This window comes from Nyctereutes procyonoides, unplaced genomic scaffold, assembly GCF_905146905.1.
Source record: "Nyctereutes procyonoides isolate TBG_1078 unplaced genomic scaffold, NYPRO_anot_genome, whole genome shotgun sequence".
Taxonomy (NCBI): domain Eukaryota; kingdom Metazoa; phylum Chordata; class Mammalia; order Carnivora; family Canidae; genus Nyctereutes; species Nyctereutes procyonoides.
This window is the reverse complement of record NW_026575121.1, coordinates 52189812-52202988: the sequence shown is the minus strand read 5'-3', so window position 1 is coordinate 52202988 and position 13177 is coordinate 52189812. Positions and strand designations below refer to the sequence as shown.

Sequence of the window (13177 nt, the reverse complement as noted above, 5' to 3'; positions counted from 1 at the left end):
GCAGACACTTATTATCCCCTGTTCGCTGATGAGGAAATGTCTCGGGAGGGGATTAAGTGAGCTGCCAAGTGCCCGAGTGGGGAGCCGGGCCAGGCTCCTGGCTCAACCCCCAGCGCTTTCTTGCAATATAGCCTCAGATGAGAAGGGAGCAGCCCTGTGTTTGGTTCAAATCCTGCCTTCTCATCCACGATGTCATTAACCCCTCAATCCGCACGGTAGCCCCGATTGCAGATGCGCTGCTGGATCAGAGTTTCTTCATTAAGATTCAGTTCCAAAAGCTACTGGAAATACATTTTAGACCCCAGCGACGTCGCGCCTGTCCTCCGGCGACACTTGCTCTGTTTTTGCATTTCTTGGTGCACAGAACAGGTGCGGTGATGTTTAATGGTCCCCCTCTCCTTTGCTCTGCAAAACGAGGGTGGCAGCTCCTTGGGGAGCTGCTTTGCTCACCCGGGGATCTAAGCTGAAAAGCAGGGGTTCTTTTCGGCTCAGCAGATGCTAAGGCGATAAGCTGCACCTTTTAGAGCCTCTGGGAGGCTCAGCCAGCCGGGGCTGAGCCTGTCCGATTCTCTGCTCTCCAGCGGCTGCAGGTATGGACGTGTGTCTGAGCTCCGAGCAGCAGCCCGGGCGCCTGCGGGAAGCACCATGCACCCCAGATGGCTGCTTGGAGCCGGCAGTGGAGGGGTCTCTCCAGGAGGATGGCACCGGGGGACACCCAGGAGGTAACATCCTTCCTCTGTTGCTTTCCTGGCCATGATATTTTCCAGTTAACTTCAGTGATAAGAATCCCCATCTCCTTTTAACTCTAGATTGTTCCTGTAGTGAGGCTTAGTAGAAAAGTGCCTTAGGCAAGCATAAGCACAGCATTAAAAGTAATCCCTATTTTTTCATTATTTTCTTATCTAAGTCCACAAATTTGTCTTAGCCTGTGTGTAAATCTGAGATAGTTATATTTTTGTAATGAGCCCTTTTAAAAAAAAGACTTTATTTGCTTATTGATGAGAGACAGAGAGGCGGAGGGAGAAGCAGGCTCCCTGCAGGGAGCCTGATGTGGGACTCATCCCAGGACCCCGGGATCATGACATGAGGCAGATGCTCAATCACTGAGCCACCCAGGTGTCCCTGTAACAAGCACTTTTAAAAAGCAACAAAATCTTGAGTCATGTCTGCTTTTCGCCAAAATTCTCCTGGCAGATGGGTTGCGTTTCTGGACAGGGACTCAGTAGTAACAAATAATAGACATAACAAATAATGTCAGAAAAGCCAAGGTATGGTATTTTAAACATGTATAATCATTTAACATGGTAAAATTATGTTCCAACTCAACTAAGACAGGCTTTTACTAAACTAGTTTACGTAAAAAAAGGCAACTCTATCTCTAACGACTGATCTCTCTAAAACTCTAACATCGATACAATAAATGAAAACATTTAACGTGCAATAAGCATGAATTTATTTTTGTTTAACATAGAAGGGTCTTAAGGGAGAATATTTATGCTCCTGCGTTTCTTTACAATGTTGTCTGGGGACATATATCTACTAGCCCAGTCACCTGTGAAATGATGAGCCGTTCCAAATCAACCCATTGACTGTTTCTGTCATCTTGAGAGAAAAATAGGTCCCCAGCTGGTGAGACGTGGGAGGAAGGACCTGTCTGAGCCATAGTAGGGGAGGCAAGTCTGCAGGAGCTGGCCTGAGTCCTGGCTGGTCTGGCTGCTCCGAGTCACCTACCCCAGTGACGAAACCTCAGAGGGAAAGGAACAGCCCTGTCCTTACTCCTCGCGCTGTGACAGCTTATCCCAGCTCTTGAATTTCAGGGCTTTTTTTTTTTTTTTTGAGGATTGTTGTTAATCATGGCCATTATTGAAATGTAATGTAAGTTATGAAAATGCACCACTAAATATATTACATAAAAGCCAGATGTATATTAAAAAAACAAGGTAATAGATACAACTCATTGTGACTTATTTTAATACATTTTAAGATTATCTTTAAGATTGTCTATGCTCTGGAGCTCACTGGTGTCCGTTGCACCGCCTGGTGGAGAGCACTCGTGATGGTGTGCACACCTCTTCCTGGGGGCGTTGGCTGGTGGCTGGAAATCACCATGGTGGGAGCATTCACACCATGGTAGTCCTCGAGTCCTACAAAACAGGGTTTCTTTTTTTTAAAAAAAGATTCTATTTATTTATTCATGAGAAGACACACAGAGAGAGGCAGAGACACAGGCAGAGGGAGAAGCAGGCTCCATGCAGGGAGCCGGATGTAGGACTCAATCCCAGGACTCCAGGATCACGCCCTGGGCAGGTGCTAAACCGCTGAGCCACCCAGGCATCCCTCCTCAACCCCCTACAAAACAGGGCTTCTTTCTCTCGCCTCCGACCAATGGTTAAACCTTTCCTGGAAGGCCCCGGTCTCTTCCTCTGCCTTTTTATCTTCTCTCCAATGGTTCAATCAGCCTCCCCGCTCGCGGGAAGAAGCAAGAGCCTCTTGGGCCATTCCCAGATAATGCGTAGGGGGTGTTCGATGCCAGGAGTCAGAGCTGGCTGAGGGCCAGCGGCCTCCTTCCCGCCCCTGCAGCCTCCTACAGCCCCTACCGGGACGCGGGCCTGCACCTGCCTCGGTCACTATTATTAGCAGGTTCCTGCAAGCTCGTGAAGGCCCGGGTCTCTGGAAGCTCAGCATTTAGGTCAGGGCACAGACCTCTCCCCCAAGGGTGCAGCTCACACCACATCACCACCGGGGAGCCAAGAGCAGCGCTCCGCGGGGCTGTGGACGTCCGTGATGCTTGAAGACAAACCAGTCACCGCGCTCCGCTGTGCTCAAAGGCCGCTCCTCAGTCTACTGCACGCCGATCCTTTTTTGCTAACATACAACCAAGATTCATTCCTAGGAAAAGCAAAATGCAAATGAATGCGTGGACAAAACGCAAGCCCTGTTTTTTTTGTTGTTGTTTTGTTTTGTTTGTTTTTATTTGGTAATTGGACATGAACTATTTGGTAATTGAACTAGAACTGCTCTAGCACGTGTGCTAATTAGGGACACCCGAAATCGCCTGCCTCCGAGGGGCAGACTCCTGATTCGGTTTCTCCAAAGACCCCCCTACCCTTCACCCTGTATTCGCACCCCGCCTCCTCCTCTTCCACCTCGGGGGTACTCTGGTTAGAGCGCCTCAGATGTTCACTGGCCACTCCTTTTAGCTATTTTCCAAAGCCCACATGCCACCTGCGGTTAAAAATGTCCCAGGCGGATCTCGGGAGCAAAGGCAAGTTTCGTGCAGGTTTCCCTCCAGCTCCTTGCTGCTAATTCCTCCTCAGTGCTGGTACCACAGCCGCTGGGCTCGGCCGCCCCCTCCCCCCCGTGTGCATGTGCTCAGCATCCCCACTTCTGACATTTCCACGCAGCACAGCTCTTTTTATTCTCAAACACTCAGCAAAATCTGCACAATCTCTGCTCCCATGATGTCAGCCCCGATCAGGTGCTCTTTTCCTCTCATTTTATATGATATTTGAGAGCTGCTCATGAGTTTAAAGGGTATTTAAAGCAATTGTAACTTAATAGTCAGAGCTCATCTGACAACCTCCCCCAGGACTGTGGAGCTGGCTCGTCTTTGGGTGACCTGTACCTTTTGAGGAGCTGTTGTAGGAAGGACTTAAGGAACATGCTCCAGCCAACATGCGGGAATGTTACTTCACTTCAAGACCTAAAAATAGTCAGGTCTGTGTTTGCTTAGGTCCTCATCCAGACAGCTCACTCCTGCCATTCTGTTGGCAAGCTAGCTTTCCCCTGCCATCAGAACACAGGGGTGAGGATGGAGCCACACCTCTCTGTCCTCTGCTACATAGCGGAACGGACCCAGGGCATCCTCTGGCATTTCGTCATCTCACGAAAACATCGCATCTGAACTTCATGTCCCTATCACCCCATATCACTCAGTTTTGTGCTACTTTGTGGCCGCTGTCCTTGCCAGCATCACCTCCTCTCTGTGGGAAAACCACCCACTCCATTCCCATCTTACCAGTTGTAACTCATGGGTACTTGCACTGGATCAACAAATCATGGAACCTATTTTATTTTCTGCCCCACAGATTCTAACGAGATAGAACCATCTCTTCATAGCCTCCAGAAATTTGTTCCTACAGATTATGCCAGCTACACTCAGGAACAATACCTGTTTGCAGGCGCGAAGATTGTTATCCAAGAATCAATAGAGAGCTACGGAGCCGTGGTGTGGCCAGGGGTGAGACAATCATTACATCTGGGATGTCGGGGCTTCTGGGGGCACATTTCCACACTTTGGGGTTACCTTGGACAGTTGGCCAAGTGCTTTCACGTTCTGGGCTTCTCCGGGAGGGAGTGAGGGTGAGGGTGAGGGTGCGCTCGGCCTTGCAAAAGCAACAACATCTCCCCAAGAAGCCATCATTTCTCTCTGTGCCCTGTTTTCTGAAACACCATTTACATTAAGATAAACCTGAATATATCAGGAAGTAAGATGAAGAATTCATACGAATTTTGGGAATAAAGCCAATCGGAGCCAGTGTTCGTTTCCCTTCCATGTTGTGGGTGTTCCCAAGGAAGCGGGTGGGGAGCCGCCGCCCCGCCTCCGCGCAGCAGCCCCCAAGGGGGGCATGGAAATGGGGGAGGCGCTCTGGATCTCGAGTCAGTCCGCTGGCCCCTGGCTTGTGGTCCTGGCTGCTGGCTCCGCTTCTCCCAGCTTCGGTCTGTCCTGGGACGCGGGGCCGTGTGCTGTCACCCCAGGAGGATGACCTGAGCACCGGCGGGAGCGCTGCGGGTGGGCACCCGCACCCACCCCCTGGGGTTACTCCCCCGACGCCGGGCGGGCGAGATGGGGCTCAGGTTGGTTCGCCTGGGGCAGCTGTGCCACTGATTTGGGGCAGCGGCCCTCCGATGCCAGCTTGCTCTTTGAGAGGCTCCGGATCCGAGCTGCTCCGCGGTTGCTGGGCAATGGCCCGGGGTGTGGGTTCAAACGCGGACGGAGGCCTCGGAGGTGCGGGGGGCTGAGCCTCTGCCTGGGGTGCTGCTGGCAGGTGGGACGATGGGAGCCGAACGGCGAGGGTGGCCCGGACGCCAGCGGCAGGTGAGGACAAGGAGGAGGGACAACAAAGGCTCCAGGCTCCTAGAGCTGCCCCCCCCCCCAGCTAAGGAAGCTCCGTGTTGCCCCCACGTGTGTAAGCATATTCCTTCGTGGGGAAGGCCTCTTGTTTGGCGCCCCGCGGGGCTGCTGCTGTATCCGGCAAATGGGCAGCCGCGCCGGCGGGACGTCAGGGGGAGAGAGTTCCTGGCACCTGCTCCCCCGCCAAGGGCGGCTTGCGCGGGCGGGGACACGCCTCCCCGCGTGACCGCAAGGCCGCGGGGCCTGGGGACGGCAGGCGGGCAGGCGGGGGCAGCTGGGGCAGCCGTCGAGGCTCCACGTGGGCGGCCCCAGGGGACACTCCTCCTGCCCCGTGCCGCCCGCGCCTTCCCTGCCGCGCCGCGCAGCCCCGTGGCCAGCTCCGCCTGCGCCTGCTCGGGGGGAGGCGCGGCCCCACCCTGTGCGCGCGGGCTCTTCGCCGCCACCTGCGCTCCCGCCCGGCCCGCCCCGGCCCGGCCCAGCGCCCCGCGTCACCGCAAGGGCGGAGCAGCCGCACGGAGACGGGAGGCCGGGAAAACACCGCACGCGGACTCGCGTTCGTTCGCTTTGCATCTCAGGATTCAGGGGGCCAACCCGGGGGCGTCCTCCAGCGGAGCCCTGCCCGGCCTCCCTGGGCCGCGGCGCAGACCCCGCGCCCTCGGTGCCCCCGTGGAGGGGTCGGGAGGCCGACGGGAGGGACGGAAGGAAGAAGGAAGGGAACCTGTGAGCTTCTCTCTCTCTCTTTCATAAATTAATTTTTATTGGTGTTCAATTTGCCAACTTACAGAATAACACCCAGTGCTCATCCCGTCAAGTGTCCCCCTCCGTGCCCGTCACCCAGTCACCCCCACCCCCCCCTCCCCTTCCACCACCCCCAGTTCCTTTCCCAGAGTTAGGAGTCTCTCATGTTCTGTCTCCCTCTCTGATATTTCCCACTCATTTTCTCTCCTTTCCCCTTTATTCCCTTTCACTATTATTCATATTCCCCAAAGTAATGAGAACATACACTGTTTGTCCTCCTCCGACTGACTTACTTCACTCAGCATAATACCCTCCAGTTCCATCCACGTCGAAGCAAATGGTGGATGGAATTTGTCGTTTCTAATGGCTGAGGAATATTCCATTGTGTACATATACCACAGCCTCTTTATCCATCATCTTTCGATGGACACCGAGGCTCCTTCCCCGGTTTGGCTACTGTGGACATGGCTGCTAAAGACATCGGGGTGCAGGTGTCCCGGCGCTTCACTGCATCTGCATCTTTCTCTATAAAAAGTCCTCTGAACTCATTCGCCTGCTGTTTAACATCTCGCTGCTCCTCAGGCTGTGGTCCGTGGGCCGCGGCCCTGCGTCGCCCGGCGGCCCCCGGAGCCCCGGCCAGGAGCCCCCGCCCCGGAGCGCGCCCCGCACTCCGCGCCCCGCACTCCGCGCCCCGCCCCGGGCCGCCCGCGGGCGCTGCAGCCTGCGCAGCCGGGCGTGGACCGTCTGCTTCTTACCCGACCGCTTAAAAAGATGGGCTGCGGGCGGTCCAGGCAGCCGACCGAGTTCCAGCCGACCGAGCTTGAGGAAGGGAGTCCGCAGGGACGCGGTGAAGACGCGCGGCACCGCTCAGGAGCGGGTTGCGGGCGGCGAGGCGAGGCGGGACCGAGCCAGAGGTGGCTGTTCCCCGCCTCCCCCCGGGACTCGCAGGAGCCGGCCGAGTCCTCTCGGCGGCCCCTGCTCCGTAGCCTCGGGGCAGAGGTGCTTTAGCCGGGCCGGTGTGCAGCCCGGAGGCCCAGATAGGGCGTGGAGGGCCTGTTGGGGTCCTCGTGAGCCCCTCAACAAACTGCAGCCGTTACTAGCACCTCTTGTAGTGTTTCGCGTGGGGAACTGCAAGGGGGGTCCGGTCGCCACTGCTTTCCCATATTCCGATGCTCAAGTGACAACTGCAAATTTTTTTTAGGCTATGGCTTTGTGTCAGTATTTGGAGGAACACACAGAAGAACTCAATCTCCAAGATGCTAAAATACTTGAAATCGGTGCTGGACCAGGCCTTGTCTCCATCGTGGCCAGTATTTTAGGTTTGTCTGTTTCTTCCTGACTTTGTCTCAGAGCACCTGGACTTTGACAGCAGTGATAGCGAGTGCTCTCCGCGTGGCCAAGTGTGACGCAGGTTCTTGGCCATGATTTCACTTACTGAATCCCCCAAAATGTCATGAACTAGGAATTAGTACTGTGAACCCAGAATTAAGATAATCGCACATGAGAGAGGTCGGGGGACTTGCCCACCTCACCAATGACTGTGTGAGGAAGTGGCGATGCTGGGGCTGTGACTCCCCCACCCCTGTCGTAAACAGCTGTGTTAGGCTGTCTCCTGTTTTTCCTTGCAAATATTGTAACTAACATTTTGAAGAAAAATAAGTGGGTTAATCCAAGGTGGAGACAGATTGATAACCCAAATGCAGGTTGTGAGTTCCTAGGTGCTAAGCAAGAGGTGGGTACAGATGTGGCGTACTTTTGCCTGCACTACTACAGATCTTCTTCTATTAAAAATCAATCTGGAAATGGGGTGGTCCACTTAGTGAACTATTGTCACTAGCCTTAAAACATCTAGCAATTAATTTAACAAATTTATGTTGGAGACAGTCATACAAAATAGATGAAATCTTCAGGTAAGGAGAGCTTTACAAGGGAAAACATGATAGATTATTATATTAAGCAGCTAATTATCCTGAAATCTCTCAACACCGCACCACTGTTTTATTCTATGTCAGTGGTTCACAACCAAATGTGATTTAGCCCAGAAGGACATTTGCCCACGTCTAGAGAAGACATTTTTGATCTTCATGACCTGGGGGTGGAGTCGGTGGGGGGCGGGGGGGCAGTGGTGGGAGTGGGGTAGCGACCCACGACTCTGCATCGGACAGTGCACAGGCCAGAGCTATCGCAGGAAAGAATTACCCAGCGGGATTGGGTCAAAATGTACTGCCCACCTGTCAAAGGGGACAAACCTGAGAAAGCGCAGCTCCATTTCTTGTGTTCTCTCTGAGTGCATCTGTCCACTGTGGCGGCCTGAGTGTCTCCTGGTAATTATTACAATTTCTCTCTTTATCTCTTAGGGGCTCAAGTCACAGCAACGGATTTGCCTGATGTCCTAGGAAACCTTCAGTATAATCTTTTGAAGAACACAGTAAAGCGTACGGCACATCTGCCGGAAGTGAGAGAACTGGTTTGGGGAGAGAGCCTGGAGCAGCACTTCCCCAAGTCAATGTTTTATTATGACTACATTCTGGCCTCGGACGTGGTTTACCACCACTACTTCCTGGACAAGCTGCTCACCACCATGGTGTACCTTTGTCAGCCAGGCACGGTGTTGCTTTGGGCAAACAAATTCAGGTTCAGCACCGATTACGAATTCTTAGATAAATTCAAGCAAGTTTTTGATACAACACTCTTGGCTGAATTTCCAGAGTCATCAGTCAAAGTTTTCAAAGGAATACTAAAATGGGATTGAATTAAACAAAATGCCTTTCGAAACATTCAGTGTCTTTTGAGCAGTGTTGGAAACTGTACTGTCAACAAAAGACTGTGAGATCAAGAAGGTAGTGCATAAAACCGACTTGTATACCTAGAATAAGCATAGTTTAATATTCTGGCATCTTTCTAAAATAACCCATCTAAGATTATTTTAGGCCAACCTAAATATCTACAATGAATAATATGAGAACATAAAAGTAGCTGTGCTGGCTTCCAAAAACTCTCAATTGTTCAATAAACTTTACATGTATAAATTTGTAAACAAGTGGATTTCTCCCGTTATTTCCACTGTGAATTTGTTAATACACGTTTGTCACAGGCTTTTAAAACTGAGGCTGACAGGATCCTTCTATCTCAGTTTTATACAGATTTTAGCTGTAGCAAAAGGAATGGCTACTGAGTGATGAAACCAGTAACAGGCTTACCATTGATTAAAAGTGAAAAATATGGGAATGGAACCAGAATAAGGAAATGGATACTGTCTTAGGAACTTCCTGAGAATCCACTCTATGGATACTCTGCTTCTGTGCCAATGAATTGGCCGGACCATTTCAAGTTAGATGTCTGGATTGTCTGTTTCCCACACACACAAATTTATGATTAGTTTCTAGAAAAGTAGGAAAGAATCAAATTTTTGTCCCGATAAAAGAAGGCTACAAAAAAAAAATCTAAAACAAACATCATGATTATAAAATGTTAAAAGCTTCTTCTCTGATAAGGGAAAAAAATAAAAAAATCCAGCTACCACCGTTTCTCAGCATTATGCTAGAGGCTTTGGGCAATGTAGGAAAGCAGAGGAAGAACACGCACATTTAGAACGGAAGGGATGCTATTTGTGGATGATGCAATTGTTTATGTAAGCCAGGGTGAGCAAACCTTTTCTGTAAAGGGCCAGCCAATAAATATCTTCAGGCCACGTACGCTCTCTACAGAATGAATATATATATATATATATATATATATATATATATTACAGCCATTAAAAAAAACTTAAGACCCACTCTTAGCTTGTGGACACTGTGAAAAACAGGCTACAGATCAGATTAAACGCGTAGGCCCTGGTTTGCTGACCCTGGGGCTGTGGATCATCTACAGTGGAATTCCTGGGACTCAAAGAAGTTGATCAAGGTTGCCAAGTGTCAATATAGAAAGCTCAGCAGTATTACAGCATGGGACCTGATGCCTAAATCTCTTCTTAGAATTCTAAATGGATCTCTTTCACATTTCCAGGACAAAAAGAGATGATCATATGCTTATTCCATTATGTTCTAAATGGACAGAGAAGTCTACCCTTTTAGAAAAGCCAGACTACAATCATAAAGACTCTTTCTTCAAGCTTTTATAGAAAAACTTAAATATATTGAAAGTTTGAATCATACACTTTAAACGTGTGCAGTTCATTGGTATGGCAACTATAACAATAATGCTGCTTAAGGAAGTAGGTGAAAGAATCATGGCCCCCCACCCTCACCCCATATGGATTTTTAATTCCCGGCAAATCTCCTTTTATGTGTACCTACACCTACTTCTCCAGTTCTGTATTAATTTGACAGAAATAATAGATATCCTTTCTTCTGTATATTTGGTTCACATACATAGGACACATAACCATAATGCTTTATCACATTTAAAATATATTTTATTTAATATAAAATTTTATACTAAGTATTTTGGTATTACATGGTAATATGTTGAAAAATGCGGTGTTCCAACTTCCGTGTGTTTCCTAAATGTCATGACATTTATTTTTGGGGTTCATCTGAATCGAGACCCAGATGAGGTCCATGTCTGACTCACTAACTGGCTGGCATGTATCTGATATCTCTTTTGACCTGCGGCTTCTCTCTCCCTCTTGCTTTTTCCTCTGGCCACTTATCTGCTGAAGAATATGAGTTGTCTGTCCTGCAGCATTTCTACCCGCTGCGTTTTGCTGGCTCATCACCAGGGTATATTTCAGAATGTCTCTCCATCCTGTCCTTCCTGGAAATTTTACATTTTAATGACAGTTTTGGGACTACCCATGCCAAGCCCAGCTTGGACCAAACTCCAGCCAAGTTATACTGAGTGAAAAGAAATGATTGTTGTTGGAAGTCATGGAGTTTTGAAGTTTGGAAGTAGCTCGGTAGACAGATCATTGAGGCACATAGGTTAGTAACTCTTAAAATCACACGAGAGGAGAATTATAGAAGACATTTCCAGCTGTCTACTCACATTTTGGATATGATGTGGCATCATAGTTGGAGTCTACAAGAACTTTCATTTCATGACTGGAAATGCAGGCAGTCTCCTAACCGCAGAGTGGAAACAGACATCTGGCTTTGATACTGCAACTGTAATTATTCATGTTTCACCCTTGAGAGGATGTGGCTTCAGTAAATTATGCACTTGCTTGTTGATTCTTTGAAATCCTCTCACAAAAGCAGGGGTTCTAAGTGACACGAACACGGTACCTTTGCGGGAGGGGTGTGCGGCTGGCCTGTTGCCGGGTGCTGTGCAGTGAGCCTTGACCCTCCTACTGCCTGCGCGCTCTGGGAAGGCTGCTACTGCAGGTGAGACACCCTGGGCCCTTCCCCAGAGAGCAGTGCTTACACCTCCTGCTTCTTTCCAGCTTCCTCATTCAATTATTGCTAATATAGTTTTTTCCTCTTGTTAACTATGTTCATACTAATGAATATTGGAGCTTATTCTTCCTTTCTTATTCCTTAAGGAAGTCTCTGTTCAAGGGTTTTTTTTGGTTTTGTTTTCTTTTTTAAGATGGGGAAATCAAAAGCATTTCTCCTTTCCATCTCTATGCATACTTCTCTGACCTAATTCCTACAGAGAAAGACAAAAACATACCTTTTAATGCTGGGCCACTGAGAATACAGAGAAAGACACACTGCAGAAGACGACTCAAGTTAATTCAGATTCAATACATTTTGAGTTGGAACAGACACACTGAATATATTGCCTGAATTTTCTGGATGACACTCATGGAGGTTAAGTGATGTGGCTCATCAGGGCCTGAGCCAGGACTAGAGAGCAGAGACCTGGGCTGGGACTCCAGCCATGTGGCCTAGACATCTCATCATCAGAGGAGAGAAGGAGGGGACCAGGCCATGCTCTTCCAGGGCCAGACAAGTTACGTGCGGGGGTGAGAAATCCCACGATGGCAAAGCTCCTACCTATGACAACTGGAAACCCGTCACTGGAAAAGGGCCAGAGACCTGTACTGAGCACACACTCTGGACCATCTCTAATGTTTAAGAAGTACCTGGCCCCTAGAGTTGTCTTTAGTGGATGTGGTGCAAAAATTGGCTACCATTACCAGAAACAGGAAAACTGTCCCTGGCTTTTTAAATTACTATTTTATATACACATCCTGTTAATTAATGGTAGTGATTTTACTGAGGACACATTCTTCTTTCTAGAGCTTATTTGGATCCAGCGGCTACCCCGGAGGTAGTGTGTTCAGAACAGAAACCAGAGGCAGACAGGAAAGCTTTGTTGAACTGCCACGAGGTCACAGCCTCTAACCACGGGTTCCCCTTATGCAGCTGATCTTTCTAGAAATCACAGTTCAAAGCAGATTTTGCCAGTCTGTGGATGTGCCTCCAATTTCCATAGCAAACCAATCTTCATTCTAAAATTTTACCACCTGTGGAAGGCTTTAGCCCCAATAGAAGAGATAAGTAGTAATTAGAGAAGTTTTTGTTACAGCTGAAAACCAGGAAGTGGCTTATTGAGCCTTAAAACAAAACAAAACAAAACAAAACAAAACTTGCCTGAAAATATTCATGCTTTACTGAACGTACTTAGAAAGTTCCATTATTTCACTACCTCCTCCTGAAAACACACAGGTCAATTGTTTGTTTTTTAGTACTAAACAGAGGGAGGCTGGGAGGCCACCGATTCACAGCATCACACACACAGGCCAGCCACTAACTGAACCTGTTGAGAGGGCCCAACTGCTGCTCCCTGTACCTGAAGTGCCACATTGTTCTTGAGTATATCCAAAAGCCACCAGGGGCTGAATTCTTTTTCAGGAGGGATGAGGTGAGGAAAGTGGAAAGAGTGGTTCTTAACTTCTGGCCCCATCTGTGCTCTCAGGCAAGACAGGATCTAGCAGAGAGGAAAATGGTTGAGGCTGGAATTTAAAACAAAAGTTTTTGGTTCAGATGGTAAGGAGGCCCTCAATAACAGCAGAATCAGTGTATCCAGAAGGCAGTGCTGGAATTCGCCTCATGAACTAGGGAGTTTCTTCTTGGCATCCAAGTCCTTTTTAATTTCTTTTAGTTTTTTAGCCACGTTTGGTATGTCATAGTTCTGAGCCAGATACATTCCAACCACATTGCCAAAAGTAAATACAAACAGGAACTGGAACATGGTGTTGGTGCAGAGGGCGCGAAGTGTGGCAGCAGCTCCGTGGGCCGGTCCAAGCCTGCCGCTCCCCGAACGAGGGGCGGAACCCACCCTAACCTTAAATTTATATTAAAATTGGACATAGATTCATGTGGTTAAAAAAAAAAGAGTAATGTCCATGATCATGGG

At 49.2% G+C, this 13177-nt stretch overlaps 2 protein-coding genes across 2 annotated transcripts; one reads left to right on the top strand and one right to left on the bottom strand.

Moving 5' to 3' along the window:
* Positions 1–307: 307 nt before the first annotated feature.
* Positions 308–8749, top strand: METTL21C (methyltransferase 21C, AARS1 lysine). The gene is made up of 5 exons (XM_055336160.1): positions 308–369; positions 582–722; positions 4089–4240; positions 7074–7191; positions 8230–8749. The coding sequence occupies exons 2-5, from the start codon at positions 593–595 to the stop codon at positions 8622–8624; spliced, it is 795 nt and encodes a 264-aa protein (XP_055192135.1). The 5' UTR covers positions 308–369; positions 582–592; the 3' UTR covers positions 8625–8749.
* Positions 8750–12538: 3789 nt separating this feature from the next.
* Positions 12539–13012, bottom strand: LOC129516288 (short transmembrane mitochondrial protein 1-like). Its single transcript, XM_055335589.1, has one exon. It carries the CDS (start codon positions 13010–13012, stop codon positions 12869–12871), a length of 144 nt encoding a protein of 47 aa, XP_055191564.1. The 3' UTR covers positions 12539–12868.
* Positions 13013–13177: the final 165 nt, after the last annotated feature.

Excerpts from the sequence above, each read along its gene's own strand:
- METTL21C (XM_055336160.1), top strand. The coding sequence starts at position 593 with ATGGACGTGTGTCTGAGCTCCGAGCAGCAGCCCGGGCGCCTGCGGGAA. Across the intron at positions 4,241-7,073 it reads GAGCCGTGGTGTGGCCAGGG|GCTATGGCTTTGTGTCAGTA; the intron begins GTGAGACAATCA and ends AATTTTTTTTAG. Across the intron at positions 7,192-8,229 it reads CATCGTGGCCAGTATTTTAG|GGGCTCAAGTCACAGCAACG; the intron begins GTTTGTCTGTTT and ends TTTATCTCTTAG.
- LOC129516288 (XM_055335589.1), bottom strand. The coding sequence starts at position 13,012 with ATGTTCCAGTTCCTGTTTGTATTTACTTTTGGCAATGTGGTTGGAATG.